The sequence below is a fragment of the Phoenix dactylifera genome, chromosome 14 (genome assembly GCF_009389715.1).
Source record: "Phoenix dactylifera cultivar Barhee BC4 chromosome 14, palm_55x_up_171113_PBpolish2nd_filt_p, whole genome shotgun sequence".
NCBI lineage: Eukaryota > Viridiplantae > Streptophyta > Magnoliopsida > Arecales > Arecaceae > Phoenix > Phoenix dactylifera.
In genome coordinates, this window is record NC_052405.1 from 3,572,835 (window position 1) to 3,599,228 (window position 26,394).

Below are 26,394 nucleotides of genomic sequence, written 5' to 3' on the forward strand. Positions count from 1 at the left end.
AACCACCCTCCCCTTCATTCCCTTCGCTCTTTAGCGTTTAGCCAAACCCTCTCCGTTCGGAACCCTAGAAATCTCTCCCGTCCCAATGGCTCCCAAGAGACGAGTCGTCAAAACCGTCCGCAAATCCACCCCCAAATCCAAAACCCCCGGCTCCAAATCCAAATCCCCCGCTGCCGCCGCTGCCGCCGCTGCCGAAACGCCCGTCTCCGAAGTCTCCCCTCCCTCCTCCGTGGCCGCCGAGGCCCCCACCTCCCAATTTACCCCCTCCGCCACCCCAACGCCGGCCGACGCCGAAACCCCCGTGAAGGAGCCCGCCACCACTCCGGAACCCGCCTCCACTGAAACTCCGGCCTCGGAGCCGGCCGCCCCCTCGAGGCCCCTCCGGGGGCCTCCGGACCGTCTGCCGCTGAAACCCCCCCCGCGGAACCCGCCGTTTCGCCGGAGAATGTCTCTATGCAGGCCTTTGAATGCGAGGCCACTCCGGAGGCGTCCGGACCGGCTGCCGCTGAAACCCCCACGGCGGAACCCGCCGTCGTGCCGGAGAATGTTTCCATGGAGGCCTCTGAACCTGCGGCATCGGAAACTCCTGCGGTGGGACCCTTGGAAACTGCCACGAAACCCACCAGAAAGACCACCCGGGTGGTAAAGGTGGTGAAGAAGAAGATCATCAAGAAAAGAGTTCCAAAGGCATCGCCTGCGGCCAAAGAGGAGGAGAAAGCCCAAGAAGCAGCAGGAGACTTACTGGCGGCGGCAGCAGAAGAAACCCCTGCCCAGCAGCCTGAATCCGAAAATCCTAGTTCTGATGTGGCAGCTGTCGAGGCTCCTGCTCGGCAGGAGGATGCAATGGAGACGGAGAATCTTGATTCTAGAGAGGAGAACAAGAATCTTCCAGCAGAACAGGATGGGGGAGAGGGAGTGGAGGCGGCAACGGTAGCTGCTCCTAGAGATGAGGAAGCAGGGATATCAGAGCGACAACGGCGGAGGAAGATGGAGATCTTCATTGGAGGGATGGATAGAGATGCGAAGGAGGAAGACATAAGAAAGGTGTTTGGGAAGGTTGGATAGCTTGTGGAGGTGCGGATGATGATGGATGCACAAACAGGAAAGAACAAAGGGTATTTTTTCTTGAGGTACAAGGAGGCAGCTCAGGCTAAGAAGGCTGTTGTGGAGTTTGCCAAAGTGGAGGTATTTGCAGTCTTTGTTCTTTGCTGCCGTGATTTTTGTTTGTAGGCTTAGATTCTGGTTTCTCTCTACTTTCAGTTTTGCCCCCTCCATCTAAACTATTTTGGAGCTTACATAATAGGTTAAGAATGCCATATTGTGCAATCATATGTCCATTTACCTCTATACAGCTAATATGTTGAAGTTCAAACTTCAAATTGCTTTCTTGCTTATTTTTGTTCCCATTGATATATTGGAGTTGTTATAACAACTTATTAATTTCCTCAAAGGAATTTGAACTCTTAAATTGATATATGATTGATGAATGCGGTAAAGCAATTGCTTTAATATCCAATATCATGACTAAAGTAGTTTTACTTGAATTGATTTTAATGGCACTTGCAAGAACACTTCTAGAAAACTATCATCATATAGATGAACAAGCCTGTCAATTTTTGTCTATATACTTTAAGCAGCACTGCTTCTTAAGACCCACCTATCTTCATGGTCCAAAAATAAAATTGAGTATAAAATTTGTAATTCCTGCCATGATAGTCAGACATATCCAAGGTTAAATGGTGTTCTAGGCCGACTTTAAATTAGTTATACCACTTACCATCATGAAACATAAACAAAAAACATTAACAATCCGTTCTTTATGGGAATGGATAAAGACAATATGAAATCTAAGCAAGGTTTGTTGTACTGGTTGGTACTGTACCATACCTGATATATTGTACCGTACTGGTACCAAACTGGTATGTTGTACCATATCGTACCAACATTCGGTAGACTGAACCTTACTGTATCGTATCGCATATCAATATTGTCAGAGGATGGTAGTGGTACGGTGTTTGTACCGAGACGGCGAACCTTAACTCCTAAGCATATATAGTATGACCTTTGGAGTATGCCACACTGGTAATGCAGCCAAAAGAAGGACGAGGAGATTAGTTAAGTCCATAAATGTGCTTGCATAGCTTGCTGGATTTGTTCTGAAGTTGTAGACCAATGGATATGATCATAATATATACCTCCTCATTAAGATAATCTTGGAGTGCCTAATTCGCAATTTTGAGTGAGCGACTATTGGAGTGAATTCAGGTATGGGAGCAAGGAAGTAGAGCTCTCTCTCTCTCAAAAAAAAAGAAAGAAAGAGAGAGCGAATATGGTTACAAGATTCCAAAGAGATTTCAAAGCAGTTGCTTCAAGAATTGGAGTACAATATTTGTGGATTGATGCGGATTGGTTGTACCATATTAGTAAGGTACTAGGTCTATCACACACCTTGGTTCATTATTATACCAACACATGGTATGTTCCTAATAGATCTGTTCAACAGGTGGGCCAGGTTGGGTTCGAGTTGAGCTAAGTCTAAGATATAACTAAAATAAGTCGGATCCACACCCTACTTGGCCCGGCCTCTGGGCCTACTTTCTAGGCTTGAGCTCGATACTTACTCGGCTTTGGGCTAGACCTTGGGCTTCCGCCATCTTGTTTGTGCCTTAAGTCTCCAGGAGGTCTTTATGGTCTCGGATTGGAGCCTGTTGCTGGTCTCGAAGAGCCATCATATCTCATCCTTGATGGTGGAGATGTTGGCAAGGCCGCACTCCTCGTAGTGGAGCTCGATCTCGCAATCATATTGGCATCTTTGGCAAGGTTGAGGTGGTAGACAGGGTGGGACATGAGGTCATAGAGATTGCTAGAGAGGTGGAGGTGGGTAGAGGATTGGAGGAGATGGGGGTCGACGTTTGGAGAGTTAGAGGGTATGGGACTGGATGAGGCGATGGGGGTCGATGATCTCCTGGTGAGCACGACGGAGGAAGGGTTGGAGGGTGATGACACCGGAGCGGACGTCGGTGAGGGAGGACTCACTGTCGCGGAGGGATGGGTGGTCTGTGAGGACCTCGTGTTTCACTTGCTTCTCAAGATCCGATGCCATGGAATTCTACCTTAAGTCTATGCCTCCTTTGGCACCTATGGTCTGCACCTCCTTTCTGGAGGCCCCACCAAGCTGTCTATCCTTCATTGTTGATCCCGTAAGAAAGTGAGAAGCCGTTGAAGTGGATAGATCCTAGCACTGAGGACTGCTACAACCTCAAGTACAATAGTTGGGGTCGTTGACGAAATCGAGAGGCCGTTGGACGATGCTTGATGGCCAGAGGCGTTGTCTTGGTGAGGAGATGCCCTCAATTGATGTCGAACACCTAAATCTATGACCGAATGGTGGGCTAGGGCATTCATTTGTGATATGTATTATATTTTTATAAGATCCGCATCTAGCGGGGCTAATCTAAACTCGAGCCCAACCTATTTAATAGGCAGGCTCATATTTTAGGCATGACTTGGTTCGTCGGGCTAAAAATTCAAGCTCAGGCCCATCCGAAATGTTCCAGGCTTGAGTGGACCGGGCGGGCTGTGCAGCTCATGAACACTTTTGTTGTGCCAGAACCAATAGTCATACTATGCTTTAGTATATTACTATACTAATTTGTACGATTACTAGTAACCTATCGGTATAGGTATTGAGTCCTAGTATGTTTTGTGTCATCCTTGGTAAAAGATTTTGGTTGCTAGCATCTAATTAATATATTGGTTGCAAGGTTATAATTATGCTCACTTGTTTGGGTAGTCTAATGCAACCTATAGGGTTGTGTAATGATTGACATTTGCTTTGTTCAACTGTATGATCCCACATACAGTTATGTTCGCATGACTCATTTCTGAAGTGCCTTTTCTCATTAACCTAATAACTTTGTTGATAATTGCTTATCCTTGTAAAGGTGATTAATATCTTCTACCCTTTGCATTACTTTTAACATCATCTAGTATTTGTGCTTCATGCAATGCCTTCATCATTATTGCTTAATTATTTTAATACTGTTAGGTGGTTTAATTGTTTTTAAATTAATGATGCTTTATATCATCAAATTTGGTATTTTATGGTCCCTATGCACTTTGCTTGGGTGAATCATTTTGATGTGCTTGATTTAGTAATCTGGACCTTTCATATTGCCATGAATCTTGGTGACATTCTGATTCTGATATTTTGATATGCAATTAAAGCTTTGTGGGAAGCTTTGTGGAGCTGCAGCTCTTGAAGGGAATGATACAATATTTCTAGGGAACATTGACAAAAAGTAGAAAAATGAAGAAGTGAGTATATTCCTCATTTTTATGTAGCAATTTCTTTGTAGTTGTCAATAATACAAATAAAAGCTAGAATATGCTGTTATTTAATGACATATCCTCAAAGGTCTGTTCTCTGGCTGAGTTATTTTCTTTCATGTTATTTGATGAGCAGGTCATCAACCTGTTACAGGAAATTGGAGTTGAGAAGATCGACACTGTCACAGTCATGGCTGATCCTAATAATGCAGATTCCAATCGTGGATTTGCATTTCTTGAACTTGAAACTAACAGATATGCACAAATTGCATACAAAAAACTTTAGAAGAAAGATGCTTTTGGAAAGGGTCGGAATAGTAAAGTTGCTTGGGCTGAGCCATTGAATGATCCAGATAAAGAGGAGATGCAGAAGGTCTCCCCACCTTTCTCCACCTCTCCCTCTCTCTCTATCTTTCATCTACACCCCTCCCTATTTTCCCGTCGCTTGTGATGGCTTTGATAATTTTAGGCCATAAATTATGATGTGTTAGAAGTTTTAATTTGCTCATCAGATTAAAGTGCATATCACTCATTGTGCTCTACTCCATAACATCAAAATCTGTTATATGGTTTTTGCAGCTAGAGCTTACAAAATGGCTTTTTTCGTGTAATTTGGTACATGGTTTTAAAAATTGCAAGTAATTAGAACTGTTGTATTTTTTGTTTTGTGTGTCTTTTACAAGTTTTATACTTTATATAGCAACGAAGACTATCGTTTTCTTCTCTGAATGGAGCTTTATGTGTTATAATGCGCTGTACTTTTTTACTTATGGCTTATGACTTGGGATTTAGAACCATGGCCACACAATCACACATGCACACTCTAAGGCGTAGGCATGTTAAAATTTCTGCTGTAAATTATGCTTAACAGCTTTAAAGACTGTAATGTGGAAGTCATTTTGGGTTTTTGTTAACTTTCCAATTCTGTGTCCAATTATTATGGGCTACTTGTAACAATTTTCCTTCCATCTTTGCATTATTCTTAGGATGTTGAATAGTGTATAGATAGTGAACTGTTTATTAGTTTGTTCAATTGTCTGATAGTATAAAGTGATGTGGTCTAGCTTAGGCATGCACAGAATATGTTCTCACCAATAACTGTTTTTCTCTTTCCAACTTCTACTTTTCACTCTAGCAATTTGGAGCAGATATCCATTTTCACTTTGGGATCTTATGGGATATGACCCATTAGTCTCACAGAAGAAATTTGTTTTTATGTTTTTGATGTCTTTGATTAGTCACTGACAATTTTTTGTCAAATCTTTACTGTTTTGATATGGTGATCCACATATCTCGCCTTTGTTCAGGTAAAATCGGTTTATGTTGAAGGCATACCATTATCTTGGAATGAAGACAAAGTGAGGGAATCCTTCAAAAAATTTGGGGAGATTGAGCATATCGTCCTTGCACGTAATATCCCATCAGCTAAGAGAAAAGATTTTGCCTTTGTTAACTACACAATGCGAGAGGCTGCTGTTTCATGTATCGAGTCAAATAACGGAGAGTGGCTCAAAGGTTCGGTATTGATCTGTTGAATGATAATACGTTATTCCCCGTTTTTGATTGATTTCAGTGGTCACTTTGTGTTTCCTTTGCCCAGGTAAATTTTAAAGTATCACTAGCTAAGCCTATGCAAAAGGGTAAACAGAACAAAGGAGGGTCAAAATAACAAGGACAAAGAAAAGCCCAAGGCAGCCATCGTGAGTCAAAATTTCTTCAAGCCTCTCTGCTTCTATTTATATTGCTGAATTGTTTTTTATTGTTTAAAATCAGATCTGAAAATCAGATGCATATGATGTATGTTGCTTAGATTAAATTCATATTAGTTTTGTATATATGATGTATGAACATAAATTAAATAAGATTTAAACATGAATTAAATCTAAAATCAGCATGTTTAATTGACAAACTCAGATTTGAAAATAAGTTTTAAGAACTAAAAGTTTGTAATTAACACGTGATTCAAAACTTATACAATGATCTGAAATTTTCATAAATCTACACTTAATTGAGAATGAAGTGATTTAGAATTGTGAATTGAAATCTAATTGACATTGCATAAATCTTGGGGATTTTTGGGTTAACTCAAATCAAGTGTTAGTGAACTGGGTTAGACTTAGGGTTAAAATCAAAGATGGACTAATTGGAGTAATTGATCAAATCTAACTAAGTAGTAATTATATTAGGTCAAGGATACTCAATCAAATACAATAGTCGTACTTGATCAAGTTTATATCTTTAATTAGACCAAATGGAACTTGATTGAGGCTTAGTGGTTGAGCCTGAGTCATTAGGATAATTAAAATCAAAATTGATTAACCAGTCGGTGTCTAAGGTAAGTTTGGCAGTCTTGATCGGCGGTTTTTAATTGAGAGCTACTCGCACTGATTTGTCTTTGTCGAGTTAATGGTATATCCCTTTCACTGATCTCACTTACCTGGCCGACTTGGTTAATTATTTTTAATTAGATCATTTAATTATTCGAGTTGACCCATGCTTGTAAGAAAAATCAGTGTGACTGATTTAGGTACCCAAGAACCGGGCTAAATCTAGTTTTTTTTTTTAATCTGACTTGATGAAGTCAGTGGGATGATCAAGATTAACCGATTTTTTCTTCTTTTCTCTCTATTAAATCAAATCCTCTAAAATTATTAGGTCACTAGAATAAAATAGTTATAGAGATAACTAGCTCAAAGCCTCCCATTAAGTTGAATGATAATGGATCCAATGGTTCGATAATCATTGGAGGTGCCCCATGCCTGGTGCTTATCAGCTATTGGAATTATCATCCATAATATGATGATTCAATTATGCCTTCTATTAGTGATCAGGTTAGCCGAGCCACACTTGGACTTGGTTATCTTTTAGTAGGATACACTGAATTATGTCATGTTAATGGTTGGACCTAACCAGGACTTTCAGTGGAGGCGTCACATGCCTGCTGAAGAGGTGCCTGGGGCAAAATTAACACTAGAAATTGTTTAGATGAAATAATTGGTTAAGAACCTACTCATTGATGCACATGGGTTAGCCGAGCCACACTCGGGCCCATATGCGATCGTAAGGATTCTAGTGCCCACTAAAGGATTAAGAAAATTTTTCGAATTGAATGTAGAGGCTAATGATTTGTATAAAATAGTGGGAGAACCTTTAGACTAAAGTTCAAGTTTTTGGATCTAATTAATTCATATACTAATAAGGTTTATGATTTTCCTTTATATAGAAATGGCCACAAATTTGTTGCTCCGATCCCTGTTAGATAGCGACAAGCTGACAGGACCCAACTTTAATAACTGGCATTGAAAGCTGAAGATTGTTTTAGAGCATGAACGGATTCTGTACATTCTGACAGATTCGGCACCTGAGAAGCCTGCTTTGAATGTGCAGGAAGCGGCTCGAGACCCTAACTTGAAGTGACTCAATGATCGAACCACGGTTCGTTGCATTATACTGGCAGCTATGAACGACGAGTTCAGTCGTAGATTCGAGAACGCTCAACCAGAAGACATGCTTCAAATGTTGAATGAGTCTTTTGGTGTTTCTGACGACGTTGAAAGGCATAAGACTATTGCCATTTTTAGCGCCCGGTTTAGGGTTTAGGGTTTAGGGGTTAGGGGTTAGGGGTTAGAGGTTAGGGGTTTAGGGTTTAGGATTTTAGGGTTTAGGTTTTAGGGTTTTAGGGTTTTAGGTTTTAGGGTTTTGGGTTTTTGGGTTTTTGGGTTTTGGGTTTTGGGTTTTAGGGTTGGGGGTTGGGGGTTGGGTGGTTTGGGGTTTGGTGGTTTGGGTTTTAAGGTTTTAGGATTTAGGGTTTTAGGGTTTAGGGTTTTAGGTTTTAGGGTTTTAGGGTTTTAGGGTTTGGGATTTGGGGTTTCGGGTTTGGGTTTTGGGTTTTAGGATTTGGGGTTTAGGGTTTTGGGGTTTTGGGGTTTTGGGTTTAGGGTTTAGAGGTTTTGGGTTTTGGGGTTTTGGGGTTGGGGGTTTGGGGGTTTGGGGTTTGGGGTTTTGGATTTCGGATTTCGGGTTTGGGGTTTTGGGGTTTTTGGGGGTTTTTGGGTTTGGGGTTTGAGTTTTTTGGTTTTTTGGGTTTTTAGGGGTTTTAGGGTTTTTAGGGTTTTAGGTTTTTAGGGTTTTAGTATTTTAGGATTTTAGGGTTTTAGGGATTTAGGGTTTAGGGTTTGGGTGTCGGGTTTTGGGGTTTGGAGGTTTCGGGTTTCGGGTTTGGGGTTTGGAGGTTTCGGGTTTCGGGTTTGGGGTTAAAGGGTTTAGGGTTTTAGGGTTTGGGGTTTGGGGTTTGGGGGTTTTGGGGTTGGGGGTTGGGGGTTTGGGGTTTGGGTTTTGGGGTTTTAGGTTTTAGGTTTTAGTTTTTAGGTTTTAGTTTTAGGGTTTTAGGGTTTTAGGGTTTTGGGTTTGGGTTTTGGGTTTTGGGTTTTGGGGGTTTTGGAGATTTTGGGGTTTGGGTTTTGGGTTTTGGGTTTTGGGTTTTGGGTTTGAGGGGTTGAGGGTTGAGGGTTGAGGGTTCAGGGTTTAGGCATAATTAATACCAACTCTCAAAAGTTTATCTTTAATTTTCTTCACTTATATTAAATTCCAATGCATACCCTACAACTTTCGAATTTTTTTTTTAATTATGCATGGTATATAATTATTTCTAATTTATCATTATGTTTGTAAAATTATATTTTTAAGTTATCTTATCCATCCGTGTCATAATATTTTATTGCAGGTTCTAGGTTGGATCCAAATCTTACTTTTTGCACGCACCAAACTAGATCTCACTGCGCCGAGTCTTTTATTTTCATCCATCCCTCCATCTCCAACTCGCCCTCCGACATTCAAAAACCAAAGAACCCTGGAGCGCGAGGGCCGCCGCACCATCAGCCTCATCCCCCAGACGAGTCGCACGCCAAGGCCCATGCCGCCTCCGCCGCTCTCTCAGGCCCTAGCAGCGGCCTCGCCGCCGGCCACGACATCCCCCCGCCCCCCTCGCCCAGGCCTATCCAGTTCTCGTCGGCCCCATCCGCGATGTCGGTGCTCCTGCCCCCGGCATGATGTAGCCCTAGATCTCTCGGCCCCTCTTGCCACAGCTATCTGCCGGGTAAGAGACATCATGATGTTTTAATCCGAGTAGATGAGATATATGACCTGAACTTAGTGAACTATTTCTTTCTGGAATCTTTGGATTGTCAAGATATTTTGATTTTTAGCACCTCGTTCTTGGCTTTTATATTCTGTCCGGTATAAAGTCTCAGAAGAATCCCCTCCCACTCTCTTTCTCTCTCTCTTCGATGGAGAAGCGGAGGAGGCCGAGAACGATCCTCGCTTCTCCGACGACCGAAGAAACCCTTGTCAACGTCTCGGAGGTCTAAGCGGGGATCTTTCATTCTACTGGACTTCGATTAGGATCTTGCATTCTGGTGCATTTCTTCTTGCTTTTGCTTTATGATATGGTGTTTGATGTTTTGATCAATGTTCTTGTATTGATTGCTATAAGAATTCGGTGATTCTTTGATTAGATTAGGGCAACTGGACTTGGAGTTCTTGGGTCGGATCTTTCCACTGTTCTGGATGATTCTTGATGAGTTCTTTGAGATTTTTTCTCCGGATTATGATGAATGGGAGATGTCCGTGTCTAGAATCCTTGTCGATGAATCTTGGTATAAAGTGCTGCTAGTGTTCTGCGAAGTGATCAGAACTCATGTGTCGCGGCTCGGGATTTACTTTGTCGTTCTTTATTTGATTATCGGATTTCCTTTGATGTTTTTAGAAAAAATGTTCTTGAGCTAATAATAAACTTTGGAGTGTGAACCCATTCCTGAGCTGCTGGGTTTACCGGCTTTGTTGCGGTTGTGTATGATGTTTATGTGGGGATCTTGCCGAGCTGATGTTTTCATCTAAGTAGATGAAATATATGAGCTGAAGTTAGTGAACTATTTCTTTCTGGAATCTTGGATTATGACAACTCTTTGGTTAATCGTCAACTGATCTATATTGTCAGCTAGTGGAGAACCAAAGGCAGTTATACTTGCAGTAAAGATGATCTGATTAGTAAGTAGAAGCAGCTTGGTGTTACAGCACAATTTATTCATGTATTAAGTTAATTGCTATTTTATTTATGATATGTTAGCCTCAGGGTTGAATAGTTGAAATTTAACTTGCTTTTCGATGTATGCTCATATCTAAGGATGCTGACTCAGTGGCCTTGTGTAGTTGGAGGGGCAGAGAATCGGATATCTAAGTGTAGTAACTACAAGAGTTAAAGAGGATGTTTAGAATTTTGTTGCTGAATGCCAAGAGGCCCACTGGAGAAACTATTGCTATAATTGTCAGAGATAATAAGAGGTTGGCTTCAGAAAAGAAGTACCAGTAATAAGGTGCTATGATGCATTTGATTGCACATCAAGTGCTGGGATCTTTATTTGTTAAAGATTTATTTGCTACTTTACTTTTGTTATTTGAATCAAAGTTTCTTAAAGATTGGGGAGTTGTGGAATATAGATGGTGTTTAAGTTCCAAATAAATTTCTTAAAAATTATAATTAACAATCTAAGTTTTTTAATCTTTTTAGGTCTCTTCTCTAAAGTTGAACTAGGTGAAGTTCATGTGAACCAATACAAATTTTAGTGGTGCCAAATTTTTGGTGATTGCAGCCAGTAGCCGATAAAAGGTGCTAGAAAATGGGAATTGAAACTTACCAATGATGTTTTGAATTATCGATACTTCTAGAATCATGGATAGTCTAATAGATTGCTGGTTATGCTCCAATGAACTATTGATTTGATTATTGGTGTTCTGCCAAAGTAAGAAACTTAGCAATCGGGAGAGATGATTCTATTTACTAATTACTAGTACAGTGTCGTGAATCTTTTGTATGATAAGAAGTATGAAAATGATCATGACTAGTGATATCATGTTGGCCCGTGTGAAGTTTTTTGGTGTATCATTGATATAATCCTAGCTCTTTGATGTAGCCTTGAGCACCTGTGTGGAACTCGTAAACATGGCTATTTGTATGACACTTTAGTACGTGTTCTTCGGAAGAATGTATATGTCTGTATTTGGTCCTAATGACAAAAAGAATTTGGGTATAAGGGTCTGCTAGTGTTCTACAAAGTGATCAGAACTCATGTGATGTGGCTTTAAATTTTCTTTTTGATGTTTTTTATTTACAACTTTTTTTATGTCTTTCTGAGAAAAGTTTGTCCTTGGACAAATTATGAAGTTACGAGTAGGAACCTATCTTCGAGTTGCTGGGTTTGCTGCTGAACTGCTTGGCTAAGGGAGAAGCAAAAACAGTTAGTGAATTTTTTTATGTTTGCTTTTTGGCTTGTTGCCATTCTCTAATTAGTTGTATCTTTTTAAAGGTAGAGTTCTTTATTGGATCACCGAGGGAACTATGCTTGTAGGTTAGTGGAGAAGCAAAAACAGTTTTTCTTCTAAGGGGTATAAAGATATCCAAATATAACCCAATTTCTAAGTTATTTGATGTGCTGTATACTTCAGGTGTGTTATCCTCATGGACGAATAATCAGGATTTAGGGTCATTCAACTCCTCTTCTGCGTATGTCATGATCGCCTCTATGGATCAGCATTTTGCAGTCTTGCAAAGGAATCAAAGAGTTGTAATTATAGTTTCAGAGCATCGGATATATACATGTAGCCATCATAGGAATTAAATAGGATGTTTACAGTGGGACGACTTTAGGTTGTTGATATGAAAATGCTCATGTAAGAAATTATAGCTATGAATAATGAGAGATGTAAGAGGTAGAATTCATATAAGAAGGCGCGCCAATTCATTTCATTATAATTCACATGAGATTTAGATGATTCATTAATTTATTTTATTTGATTTACTTAGTATTTTACCTTTGTCATTTGATCTTGAGTTGCTTAAAGGCTTCGGAGTTATAGAATGTAAGCGGTGTTGAAGGTCCAGATGAATTTATAAGAAATTCTTATCAATATTCTAATCCAATTAGATCCTGCATTAGGCGTCAAACTGAATGAAGTTTATTTGAACCAATACAAATTTCAAATGTGCCAAAGCATTGGTGATTGCCTTCACTAGTGCTGGAGAGGTGGCGCTAAAGATTGTTTTTTTTGCTTCGGCGAACTTATAATGTAACTGTTGGTGTGGCACAAAACCAGCAATTCCAAAATTATTCATTCAGGTGTTGTGTAGGAACCTTGATAACAAGAAGCTATGATTCTAATTACCAACATTGGTTTTACATCATGAGTCCTTTCTACAATAAACCTTTGGTTAAAGTTAGTCTTTCTATGGTCTACATGAAGATTTTTTTTTGTGTGTGTGTGTTTGTGTGTGCATTATGTAATTTAGACTCCTTGATTTAGCCTTCAGTACGTGCACCCAACACTTGGACATGGATATCGGTATGACACTTGATTACTACTCCTTTGGAAGGATTCCTTAAATGTTGTCAGGACCTGAAACCTCAACATGCTAGTAGAGTGTAACCAAGCCAAACACAAGCGAACTGGGGTCATCTTGAGCTTGACTTTAAATTTTCATGCGAGGATTGAGCTATGCTCGGGTTTGTCCTGAGCTTACAGATTTCAGCTGGAGCTCTGTCCATTGGCTCGTAATAGGGACAAAAAGTATGTTGGATATGAGAGGTGGTGTAGCCTGAATTAATAACATAAATGGAGAAGCTCTAGCTGTTATACTTGTTAGCTGATTGTGAGAGCCTGCTTCTCTGATCTATACATGGTAATAGCTTGGTTTTGTGGCACAATTTGGTCCTAGGTTATTTTATGCGCTCTAGTGCTTCTGATTTGTTATCCTTGCCATCTACTAGCTGGAATTTAGGGTCATTGAACGCCCGATCCATATATGGTTATGTTTTGCCTGGATGCAAAACTTGCAGCTTTTAGTTGGAGGCGTAGAGCATTAGATATTTGTAGCACTAGTTCTTGACTGATATGTTTGTTTTTTCTTTCTTGGGTGCTGTCGACAAGCGTATGTTATATCCCAGCCCACCAGCTTTAACATGGTATAAAGAGTCAATTAATCCTTTCACGAAGAAAAGGTCTGCAGAGCATGCATTTATTGAGGAGAAAATAGCCAAACAGTTAAATGATTTGATAGTACTAAAACTTTGTGTTAAACTTAACACTCTGCATGTGAGGGCCATTCTTTCAAATTTTTCATTAACCTGGTTATTTTTGGGTAAATAGAAGCAATCAATTCTCTTATTTTCCCAGTCAGGTGAATGAGCATATTATGTATTGGCTTCATCTTCTTTTACATCATCTACTGGTATTCAAAATACCTGTTAGCAGTTTCATTAGTAGCATTTCTTTAAAACAGTCTACCTGTAGATTATATATTTAACTTCTTGCATATTTAGTAGTAGTATGTTGAAATTTGATTTCTGTTTTATGCATGGAAATGGAGACCATGGAAATTTTATTATGTTTTGATATATGCAAAAGGTGCCCTATTATTTAAACTGTAGCGTGGTATAATTGCATATGTTCCCTGTGCAGCAGTGTTTTGCTTTGAAGAAATCCTGAGCTTTGTTGTTTTATGAACTGTATGTAGGTTTATAGAGACAGAGGTGGTCTATCTGATAAAACTATACAGGAACAAACTTTTCTAATGCATGAATTACGTGGCTCAAAGCCTTGACTTGCAGTTCAAAGAGTTAATTGCTACAGCATGCAAGGTTCCCATCAAAGATAAAAATAGATAAAGGAAAGAGAAAGGAAAAGAAAAAAGAAGATGAAAAAAGAAGATGAACAGGATTAAGATTGGAGGGAGAAGAGAGTGATTATGAATTATTTAATGGGCTTTATTTTGTCCAATTACATATGATGTTGTACCCATTTGACATTAGGAGCCAAAAAGATAATATGGACCGAGAAGGATGGGCATTCTACATAAGGGGGGCAAAATTCCAGGTCCAGTTTGGATCCTGGTCAAACAAGACCTTATAGTTTACGGTTTTCTGCTTGATCCAAACCTGATCTAGATCTAGATTTCAATCAATATAGTGTGTGGTGTCAAACATGGTTTTAATTTGGTCAATGGTATGACCCAGTTTGATGCAATGCTAACTATTGAATGTGATGCATACTAGAGAGTATAGTTTTGAAACTCGATTCTAAGCACCATAATATCCAGATTTACCAACCCAAATCCAACCCAGTTATTAAGCCTTATAGTAAGAAACTGGATTATCTGAATTTACAGATCCAGAACCAGGCTCTGATCCAATTTAGAGCACTATGCAAGGGCCTCAATTTTTTGAATATGCAGATCTGGGAAGACTTGAATTTAGATTCAGATAAATTTTTTGTCCCGACCTGGTTTTTGAACAATGATTTTATTGTATGGATGTAGTCTTTTCAGAGTTGGTCTGTGTCAGTCAGACACGGTGCACAAAATTTTGCCACCCCCAATTCTACTGCTTCTATACAATCTATGCACTAATGATGATTGAGACATGCATCCTTTTGCAGTCAATATCATTAGTTGTTCATCCACTCTTAATTCTTCGCAAAGGAGCATATTTATAAAATTATGGTATTAAAGCAATCCTGATCCGTCAAAAAATATATGGAGTTTACGTTGCTATGCTCTATTTGTTTCCCAACTTTTTTATTTTTCTTCATCACATCCCATCTTTCTCTAGTTTTCTAATATAATGCTTCATAAACATGAATAGAAACAAGAAGCTTATGGTTTTCCATCTATATGGGTTTGTAATTTTTCTCTTTCTTGTCCTATTTTTTATGTATAACTCCTATTCATTCTATGTTATCCATTTCTTTCATCTTTTTAGTTTTCTTTTCAATGCTATCTGATATCATCCAGAATATTAATGTTCTCGTGGGGGCATTTGCCTTCAAAATCAGGGTGAGGGCAGGACTGGAACCTAGGTCCTTGGTACCAGCTTCAAAGAGTTCACTGACTACACTAGTTGGCACCCTCTAGGGCAATGTCGTATTAATATTCCATTAATTGTTTTAGTCAGCATCCCTGCCACCTTCTCCTCCTCCTCTCAATCCCTTACCTTGACTATACGTACAGATCTATTTCACGTCATGTCTCCCCTGGTAATTACATTCCATTCTCGCTCAAATGCCATAAAGCTCCATTTTCACTCTCTTTGTACAAGGAGGTTGCTCGCTTGCTCCCCTAGTGTAATATATCCACATGAGCTGCTAAAGCTTATTAATCTTCTTGTTGCTCGTATGCTTGTAATGGTGTGCATATTCCAATCTCTCTATTTACAACAAATTTATCTGTGCTCAAATCTGGTGGGAGTGAGCAGCAGGGTAGACATTTGCTATTGGTTAATTATATGAACCATGCTTAGAAAGCAACATGCTATCTGATGGTGTTTGCTTTTGTTTTGTTCAATGGAGAAAATTATTGCAATAAATAAATCAAAATTGCCTATCCTCCAAAATTTTTCTGTTTTGTATATGTTGTGCTTTAAATCTGTAGTTCATGATAAGTCAAAATGGTGCTCAAGAGGAGCTCATATGCAGTGGAAGTATTTGGTGCATAGGTAGGAGGCTGAGAGCATGATGCCAGTAGTCAATCTATGTCATCTTTAGTAGGATATAAGAGCATGAATTTTGATGAAACCGATGAAGAGTTTAAAGTTGATATCCAGATGACTTGAAGTATATATATAAATGCCGCTTATGCCGTGAAATCTCGTCACACCTGATTTGAGTTGGAAAAAGAGCCTTGAGGTTGTACTCCAACTGACCAATTGACTAGCTTTGGACTAGTGCTTGAAGTTCGTTGACCTGGAATGATCCAGTTTAGCAGGCAGGTTGTGGGTCAGCAACTCTACCATGGTCAACCTAATTCCTCATGGCAACATAAATAAATACATAAGTGCATAAATGTTTAAATTTTAAAAATTCTAAAAGAGCAAAATAGAAAAATATGAAAAAAAGTGTAACAATAATTCAATTGTTTTTTAGCATTTACATAGTAAAATGATGATATTTCCTATTATCGCATAAACACACACACAAATAGTACATTAATTCCAAAATGATCTTTGCATGCGTTCATATGTAAATAAAATTTTTATTTTAAGGTTTATAGAATCTTACTTTAATTCATAACAAAATCCACATGGTTCATAATCAAGAAATCTTCATTTGAACCAAGATATTTCTGTGATCAAAAATTAAAAATATAAGTTCATGATAAGGGATCAGATTCAGAAAAGCTTGAGTATGATATATGAATAAAAAATCTAAAAACAGATCCTTGTTCACTGCTTGCTTCTTAATTAAATCGACAATTTAGATTCAATGATTCCATATCTCACAACATATCTATGTTTTCTGTAGCATTTGAAAAAACTTCATGATGTCAAAATAAATCTCAATATAAGGACATCATCCATGTCAACATTATCTTACAAATTTCATGGCCTACCAATGCCGGTGGCTGACCACATGCAATGCTGGCGGCCGCAAGTGGCCGCTGCGCAATGGTTGGTGACTAACCAGGGGCCAATTGATGGGTCCAAGGTCCAAATGAAAAAAAAGGCCAACTGGTGGACTAGAGGAGAGGGGGAGAAGCCTCCGGCTAGCAGTGACCAAACAGCGGCAAGCAGCGGTGAAGGATGGGGATGGCAGAGGACAAGGACCATGCTGTCACTCCCCAAAACTAGGGCATCAAATAATTGAGAGCCCTGGCCCTGCTACTTTTCCAAACACACCGAATCCCTTTTGGGTTTTTCATTTTATAAAAAGAAAAGCATTATTAACTCGGGTGGGTGGTAGGTGGGTTAGCCTATTCCGGGTTGACCAGTTCAGCCGCTCGACCCATGCAGGTCAAATGGGTTTCAGGGAACAGCAGGTCCTCAATTCACTCGACCTGCCAATGGCTGCTGGTGCACGGTTAGGCGCATTGACTTGTTCAATTGGAGAGTGTCTCTAAATGTGCTTCGGACTGTCACATGGAGAAGTGACATTCCTATGCACTGCAATAGCATTTTCAGTTCTATATAAACTTGGGCATCGCACATCTTGCCACCACGGTAAATACTGTCTTAACATACTAAAATGGTTGATCCTCTAGCCTCAAGGAAGGCTCTTTGCTATTGCAACTTGAATACTTGAATGTACTTCAGACTGAAATGTTTGCACCAAAAACTACATCAAGGATTCAAGAAAAATCACTATTCGACAATTATTGTTTTCTGTATATGTGAATTTTTTCAGCAGTCTGTCAACCTACGAGTTGTGCTACCGGGAGTTTCTGCTATATTTAGTAGCTGTTTTTAGAGATTGGTGAAGAGGTGGACTAACAAGGAATTCAAGTTGCTATGATAATGTGAGATGTGAGGTGAAAAAGAAACTTAAATGAAAAGCATGTACATTAAATGACCTTTATAAATTATTTCATTTAATTTTTTATACAATACTTAACATATAGAGTTTAGTTGAAATTTTTTCTTCCTATGCCTCCCAAATATCCTTTTTCTTCCTGTTGTCAATTCAGACAATTGGATGTGTCTGAATCCAATTCTTGTGTTCATGCCCATGCAACACTATTTGAGGGCATGCAAACTACTGTTACATTAGTTTAGTGACTTTGGAGCCAACCTGTAAATCATGGCCAATATGGTAGAATGAATGAAGCATGCAACATGACTGGGGTGGACTTCAAGTAGGATTAGGATGTCTAAAATGGAGGAAAGTAGGAAAACATTTTTAGCATCGATCCATTTTAGAATAGAGGTGCAACATTTTATGGGTTCCTATCATTTCAAAGAGAGTTGAACAACAAATCTGGTAGTGAGATTTGAGCTTAAATACAATTGATGTACATGTTTGGAAATCTAAAATGTGAATTCACCCATCTGATTATGATCCATTCTGCAACATGGGGGAAAAAACCAAGATCTCTTACCTGTTCATTGAATGGTTACAAACGGATTTTTCCCCGAGTAATATGCCATGTCAAAATGCATGGTGGACAAGCAATTGAGGACCTATACTATTAACTGTGGTTTGGATATTGTAAAGCGCATGGACCAAAATTTTATGGGTCTGAAATCTGAACTCTTCGGATGGTAGAGCAAATCTAGGCAGGTATCTTGTTCGTAAAAGTATCTTTTCTGTCCTTTTTGCAAAGAAGAAATGCATGGGAAGAAACTTCCAGAACAATTCACTTTTGGTTAGTTGGTTCAAGTCCTATTGGTTCAAAATACATGGTGAGCCACCTCAATATAGAATCTACGCCACCAATCATGTTCTACAACATCTAATTTATGTAAAATCCAAAATCATGAAAGAGGTTTCTTCCTATCAAGGGATAAGATTTTTCAATAATAACAAACTAAATGGTTTAATATATTTTCTATTTCATAAATACTCGATCTCATAGGATTTTAGTCAGTATTGATGTTTAGATCATGGTTGATGATGGTTCGATATGGTCTTCTTGATTCATGCACTCTAGCACTACCAGCCATTTAATGCTTTAGTTGGTGCATTAACAAGAAAATTGAATTTATGATTTTGGCTTTTAGACTTATAAAACTTTTATATTATGTAGATAATGTGGATTCTTAATTTTTGTTGTCCTATTGTTGGCTTGGAAATTAGGTGATGGTAACATGCTGTATCATGCCCAGCTGTGCTGTTACTTCATTGCATTTTTTTCACAAATTAAATATTTTTATTTTCACAGTCAGGGATCATTTTTTTAAAAATTATAACACAGACAAAATTGATCAAAGTTAGCATGCATCTCTATGTAATATAACATTGAAAAAACACTCAACAACTCTTGCTTATTTGTTTCAAGTTTGCCTCATAAACTTGTAATGTTATATAGCTTTTTCTTAAAGTTATGTTTTATTCATAAATATGCAATACATACGAGATCGACTTGATACACTAGAAGATTCTGTAAAGCAATCTTGGGAACTTGCTCAATCAGGTAACTATCTCAGTATTTTGGGGATATTTCAAATTGTTATTTTTATTACATTTGATTCATATTGACGAGGTTTTAAATACCAGGGAACAAGGCCATCCGGGTTTTGCTGTGTAACGGAACGCCTCACGTCCCTACACTTGGGATGCTGGATATCCTATCCTAGTCCATTTCCCAACTCCTATCCTTACATTCAGGATGGTGGATATCTTGTCCTGGTCCATTCCGACTCATCCCATCCCAACATTCAGGTTGGTAGGACGCCCCGTCCTACTAGTACTTAAAACCTTGTATGAGGGACTGTAAATATTTAATGATGAGAAAAAAAATCATGTTCAACTGAGTTTATAATGAAGAAAAAATGGATAGATACATGCGATGCTTGGAACACAATTATTATACCTCTTCCATGTCCATTATGGCAACAATTTGCTTAATTCAAATGCTAAATCTAATTTGATATAACCAATTATTATGATTTGAATTTGCTTTTATTGGGTCTTCTTTATTGTCATGAGGCTGTTGGAATTAGAGAATTGCCTTCCCAGATGCACAACTCACTGTACACTAGTTTGTTCTAGGCATTTAACTTCAGTTTTTTTGTCTTTGTTCTTTCTCTTATTTTTTTCGCCTCCTTTCTTTGTTCTTTTCATGGTAAAAAGAGAGATACTCTTTGACCTTTTTTTACCTTGTGGTATTTCTCTCAATCTTTCCCTTCTCATTTATCTTACTTTTAAGGAGTCTTTTTCTTTCAGGTTGATATATGGCTAATCTTACGATTTTGTTAGTGATATCTGAATGCTAATTGCTATTTGATTCCAATCATTTTCTTTTCTGGTTAATGTTGGCCTAATATGTTCTGATCCATCTAATGTATGTCTCAGTGTCGTGACAAGCATAGCCAATGTTTCTGGGGTAGCATCTCTAAGTCGATTTCTTAATATTTGCTGCAGTTTTGACATTGTCAAATTGCTTGTCTTGTGCAGGTCAAACTTTTGGAGCTGCTAAGCAAGATTTATCCATATCTAGTGAACCAGTTGACAAACTATTTACTATTTTCGATGACATCAGAAGAAGTGCAGTAGATGCAAGTGATACAATTACTGACTTCATTGGTAAGCTACCAATTTGTTTACAATACATCATCACATTGTTTGCTAACTGGGTACTTTGTTTTTCTTTTGAGAAAAAATTATTTTGAAGTATTCTGCATCAGAATTATTGCTATTGGGAAATGTACATATACATAGTCTTTTATTAAACACAAAGGGAGAATGGTTAGCAGACGGTGAGGGGGTTCTTCATATCAATTTTATATCCTCCAGGTAACCATTTAAAACAGAAAGTTGCAGGGAAAAAGAACATGAAAGATGAGAGTAGGGCTGACAAAACTCAAGCCAAACCCACCAACCTGCCCGAACCTGCCAGTAAAAAACTGGGTTTGGGTTTCATGACCCAGCAAATCAGGGTTAAACAGAACCTACCTGGTCAAATATGTAATGGGTTTGGATTGAGCATCCAGACCCAGTTGGGTCACTAAATTTTTGATTTTTGAATAAAAATATATATAAAAGACTGCTGTAGGACTTGAAGTCCAAGAATTCCTTGCTTTTTTTTTTCCTTCCTTGTTTCTTCTTTCTTTAGGGGTGCAGGGTAGGGGATCAAGAGGTTAAGGCCTTCTCTTCAAGCACAATCACTCCCATCACCCAGCTTAGCTGCTGCAGCATGAGCATTTTTGGTTCTCTACAATTTTGTTGGTTTGAATTATCTTTCAAGATCTTGTTTTTGCAAATGATTGAGATTTCAAAAGTACTTATTATATAAGGTTTTGTATAATAAATTTTAAGTTGTTTGCTGAAATCGAGAACTTTTCATGGTTTAGGATTGATTTTCCTTTGAACTTACTATTCTAGAATATATTATTTTCTCTAATTCAAGTGATTCTTTTCCATCTCTCCACCGATTTCCTAGATTCATATTAAGTCCCAGAAGGACATCTCGTCGGTTGTCTGGTGGGGCACCATCCCAAGTGTCAGATTGGACCATCCCATGTTGCCCTAGCATACCGTTCGGTTCATGATCTGCCGAACCAGGCCGAACTAGTTGGTTGTGGCATGATATTTAACATCCAATAATTTCCCAAAGTCTCATTGCTCTTTAGTTCAACAAGAGTTAGAGAGTCTCGAGAAACAAAAAAGTAAATTGAGGAAACATTTATCATTAACATCACTAGCTTAGCTGGCATTAGAATATGCTCAAATTGAGGGCAAGTGGTAAAGTTAGCAATGCATGAAATGATACCTTGTATATAACAAAGTTTTGAAGATTAGGTAATTAATTAGTATTAGGAGTCCATTGGTTGATAATGTGTAATCTCCTGACAAACTTTCTATGTAGCTGATCACTGTCACCATGCATCAGGCCAGGGTTCTGAGAAAACTTAACAGGAGTACGATGTCTGGCTGCACGATTATTTGTAAGCAGGCACAATGGATGAGGTCTATCAGATGCTTCCTCTATGTTCTAGCATAAATGAGCATCACTATTTTAAGCAACCTGAGGATAAGATTTTAGTGGAGTCAAGGTCCATTGCAAAATGGTAGAGGTGGCTCTTGAATATAAGGTGCATTGTTGCTAGTGATAAGCAATCCATCCGCACCATTGCCTAACTAAGCTTGAATATTAGAACAGTTATGCAGAAAAGGCATGATCATGCTCAATATGGTACAGTTACCTACCATCATTGCCTAACTAAGCTTGCTGAGATAATTGAATGCTCATATAATACACATGCTGAGGAAAATATGAAGGCATGGAAGTGGCTGCAAGTAGGCCGCCTTAAGTAGATCACTTTGAAGGAGCACATTTTTCTCTTGCAGGTAATAAATTTAGCTGCCAAAAGTTTACTATCGTAGTAGCAAGTTCATGAATAGTAATCATCTTGGTAATAAGTGCAAATATCATATAATACTGGTAGCAAATGAAACAATGCAGGGTGAAGCAGCAAGCCATGAAACACAATTTTTTGTGTTTCGTGTGTATCCAGGATCGGACCGACTTATTCTTTGACTCTGTGATAAGTTACAGGCACGTCCTTAGGTAGAAGAGAACAAGAATCTAACTGTGAATGCATTAAGTTTATTAATTTCTTAAAGGTTGCTTGCTACCTCTTGAGTACTTGTGGCCATGGATTTAAGTGCCAATTTCTGTGGCATGCATGATAATACCATGCAAATGCCTTACTGGCATGTAGCAGTAGCAGGGTAGCTGTAGCACTTGGTATGTTGCTGTGCTAATGCTTGTCGACTGTTAGCACCACTCGGCACGGCATGGTACGTATCATGCTACCAACTGGCGGACACACCATCTGCATGTAATACACATCCTTGCTTTGGTTTCAGTTTGATGCCTTCAGTAGGCATGAAATAATTATTGAATATAGCTGGTAGTAAAAAGAGTAGCCATCAGTGGTAAGAAAGGTTGTTTTGTTGGGTAGACAGTGATCATTAAGCAAGTAACAAAGCTAAAATGAATGGCAATAGTACTAGGACTAGCAACAAGAGCAAATAAAACAAGATTGCGCCGGAGGCTTTCTTGATGGTTGCCAATAGTTATAGATGTCGATAGTAAGAGGTGGATGATATGGTCTAGTAGGTACTATGGCAATATCCCATGGAGAATGACTAGAGTATATTGAGAAAGTGGTGGCAGTTGTGGCATTGAAAAGTGAAGGATATTAGTGGCATTGAAAGAGGTGAGATAGTTGTACCAACATTAGATAGCCAGATCTAAAAGACAGATATGGTGGGAAGATGGATGTAGTATGGCTTGCCCATGCTTAATACAAAGTTACAAAACTAGCCTCACCCTGTATCTGAAAAACTAAAACAGAGAAAATAAACTAGTGGTGTGATGGATCAGCACTTAGTTCCCACAAACTACACTAAAAAAATAACATTATATAAGAAAAGGTACTCTTAACTAGTCATTATTAGTCTGTATCCGATAGTTTTGAGCTATATGGTGAGCATAATGATGTTTTACTACTATAAGTGGGGTTCAAGTTCTACTAATTATGTGGTCTGCTGGTAGTTTGTATGTTGCTTACATTACTATATTTTTAAAACTTAATCTATTCACTTTATTCTCGCAACTGAGGGGGGAAAAACTTTGCGTTAGGCATTTAATAGAACCTGTTGCACTTTGCCATTGTAAATAGAATTGATAACTATTCTAGAAAGGATGTTAATGAAGGAAAATACCTGATATAATCAGGATTCTTTCTTTCATCAAGCATTAGTTGAACATATGGCTAAATCGCTTTTCTAAATTAGATTTTTTTTGTTCCAGGAGCAAGGATCATATTTTGGGACATGATATACCAAGGCAGTGTTGAAAGTGCTCGCTTCGAAATTTTTATCCCATTACTTGATGGAGTAAGTAGATAAAATGAGAGAGCAATCCTACTTCTTTATTTACTGTTAGAGCATCATTGTAGATCATGATTTCTTCTTCTGGAGATGTTCATCAATTTGCCCATTCCTGTATTACCATTTTTCAGTAGCTTTATCAGAAACTTGCATAAATTTGCCTTGTAGGTTCTTGACTACATATGTGATCTAATCATCGATACACTTAGGGATCAAGTTGTTTCAAGCATTTGTCAAGCATCAATGGTATTGGTATTTTTCTTTATTTGGCAATAAAATAGTGAATTGGTAGCATTGATTTGATCTGATCCTTTCTATATTTCTCATATGATAGGAGGGCTATATGTGGGTATTGTTGGATGGAGGCCCATCCCGTGTATTTTCTGACTCTGATGTGATAATGATGCAAGAAGATTTAAATGACTTGAAGGTAAGCACTCCAACAAATGCACATTGATATCTAGAATCCTTCACATTGATCAATGGCATTTTATTTGAAAATATATATATAAGCTATGTCGTCTGTGGTGTTTTAATCTACTTTATTAGGATTTATATTGGATTTATAATAGAGATTATACTAGAGATATTTATTGTTGTTTGCTTCATCTACCTTTTAGAACCCTTGTTCTTGGAAGTCTAGCATTTTGTCTCCCATCATTATCTTTCTTGGTGTCGGAGGCTTTTAGGGTTTAGGATTTAGGGTTTAGAGTTTTAGGGTTTCAGAATTTAGGGTTTAGAGTTTTAGGGTTTAGAGATTTAGGGTTTAGGGTTTGAGGGTTTGATGGTTTGAGGGTTTAAGGGTTTGAGGTTTGAGGATTTAGAGTTTTAGGGTTTAGGATTTTTAGGGTTTAAGGGTTTGGGGTTTAGGATTTAAGGTTTTTAGGGTTTAGGTTTTAGAGTTTTAGAATTTTAAGGTTTAGGGTTTAGGGTTTAGGATTTAGGGTTTAGGGTTTAGGGGCTTAGGGTTTAGGGTTTAGGTTTTAGGGTTTAGGTTTTAGGGTTTAGGTTTAGGGGTTTAGGGTTAGGGGTTTAGGGTTTAGGTTTTAGGGTTTGGGGTTTGGGGTTTTGGGGTTTGGGGTTTGGGGGTTTGGGGGTTTGGGGGCTGGAGGCTGGGGCGTTTGGGGTTTGGGGTTTGGAGTTTCGGGGTTTCGAGTTTCGGAGTTTCGGATTTCGAGTTTCGGGTTTCGGATTCGGAGTTTCGGGGTTCGGGGTCGGGGTTTCCGGGTTTCGGGGTTGGAGTTTTCGGGTTTCGGGGTTTCCGATTTTCCGAGTTCCGGGTTCCGGGGTCCGGGTTTTCGAGTTTCGGGGTTCGGGGTTGGGGGTTGGGGGTTTGGGGGCTTGGGGGCTTGGGGCTGGGGCGGTGGGGGTTTGGGGCGGTGGGGGTTCGGGGGTTTCGGGGTTTCGGAGGTTTCGGATTTCGGGTTTCGGATTTTGGGTTTCGGGGTCGGGGTTTCCGGGTTCCGGGGTCGGGGTTTCCCGGTTTCCGGGTTCGGGGTTTCCGGGTTCCGGGTTCCGGGTTCCGGGGTCCGGGGTTCCGGGTTCCGGGTTTCCGAGTTTCCGGGTTCCGGGTTCCGGGGTCCCGGGTCCGGGGTTTTGGGGTCGGGTTTTAGGGTTTTAGGGTTTTAGGATTTTAGGGTTTTGGGTTTTGGGGTTTTGGGGTTTGGGGTTTTGGGTTTAGGTTTAGGGTTTAGGGTTTAGGGTTTAGGGTTTAGGGTTTAGGGTTTTAGGATTTTAGGGTTTAGGGTTTAGGGTTTAGGGTTTTGGGCTTAGGGTTTTGGTTTTAGGGTTTAGGGGTTTAGGGTTTTAGGGTTTTAGGGTTTTAGGGTTTAGGGTTTAGGGTTTAGGGTTTAGGGTTTAGGGTTTTAGGTTTTAGGTTTTAGGTTTTAGGTTTTAGGTTTTCGGTTTTCGGTTTTCGGTTTTCGGTTTTGGGTTTTGGGTTTTGGGTTTTGGGTTTAGGGTTTAGGGTTTTAGGGTTTTAGGGTTTAGGGTTTAGGGTTTAGGGTTTTAGGGTTTTAGGGTTTTAGGGTTTAGGGTTTTAGGTTTTAGGGTTTAGGGTTTAGGGTTTAGGTTTTAGGGCTTAGGTTTTAGGTTTTAGGTTTTAGGTTTTAGGGTTTTAGGGTTTTAGGGTTTTAGGGTTTTGGGGTTTAGGGTTTTTGGGTTTAGGGTTTGGGGTTTAGGGTTTTGGGGTTTAGGTTTAGGGTTTAGGGTTTAGGGTTTAGGGGTTTGGGGGTTTGGGGGTTTGGGGGTTGGAGGTTTGGGGTTGGGGGTTTAGGGGTTTAGGGGTTTAGGGGTTAGGGGTTTAGGGGTTTAGGGTTTAGGGTTTAGGGTTTAGGTTTAGGGTTTAGGGTTTAGGGTTTAGGGTTTAGGTTTTTAGGTTTTTAGGTTTTTAGGTTTTTAGGTTTTTAGGTTTTTAGGTTTTATGTTTTTAGGGTTTTTGTTTTTTGGTTTTCGGGTTTAGGGTTTTAGGGTTTAGGGTTTATGGTTTAGGGTTTAGGGTTTTAGGTTTTAGGTTTTAGGGTTTAGGGTTTAGGGTTTAAGGGTTTAGGGTTTAGGGTTTAGGGTTTAGGGTTTAGGGTTTAGGGTTTAGGGTTTTGGGTTTTGGGTTTAGGGTTTAGGGTTTAGGGTTTAGGGTTTAGGGTTTAGGGTTTAGGGTTTAGGGTTTAGGGTTTAGGGTTTAGGGTTTAG

At 39.1% G+C, this 26,394-nt stretch overlaps 1 protein-coding gene across 5 annotated transcripts; it reads left to right on the forward strand.

Moving 5' to 3' along the window:
* Positions 1-5: 5 nt before the first annotated feature.
* On the forward strand, positions 6-24,470 carry LOC108510823 (protein unc-13 homolog). Of its 5 annotated transcripts, XR_005514702.1 has the most exons (11): positions 6-1,185; positions 4,228-4,317; positions 4,466-4,702; positions 5,637-5,844; positions 5,930-6,029; positions 9,053-9,424; positions 19,363-19,527; positions 20,263-20,391; positions 23,627-23,712; positions 23,875-23,952; positions 24,041-24,466. XR_005514702.1 is itself a non-coding variant. In XM_039133346.1 (5 exons), the coding sequence occupies exons 1-5, from the start codon at positions 19,207-19,209 to the stop codon at positions 24,161-24,163; spliced, it is 489 nt and encodes a 162-aa protein (XP_038989274.1). In that variant the 5' UTR covers positions 9,431-19,206; the 3' UTR covers positions 24,164-24,470. The 5 variants fall into 5 exon arrangements, 1 of the variants encoding a protein (XP_038989274.1); XR_005514703.1 differs by lacking the exon at positions 19,363-19,527 and having other exon boundaries at positions 5,659-5,844; positions 24,041-24,465; XR_005514704.1 differs by lacking the exon at positions 19,363-19,527 and having other exon boundaries at positions 7-1,185; positions 4,240-4,317; positions 24,041-24,465.
* The last annotated feature ends 1,924 nt before the right edge of the window (positions 24,471-26,394 follow it).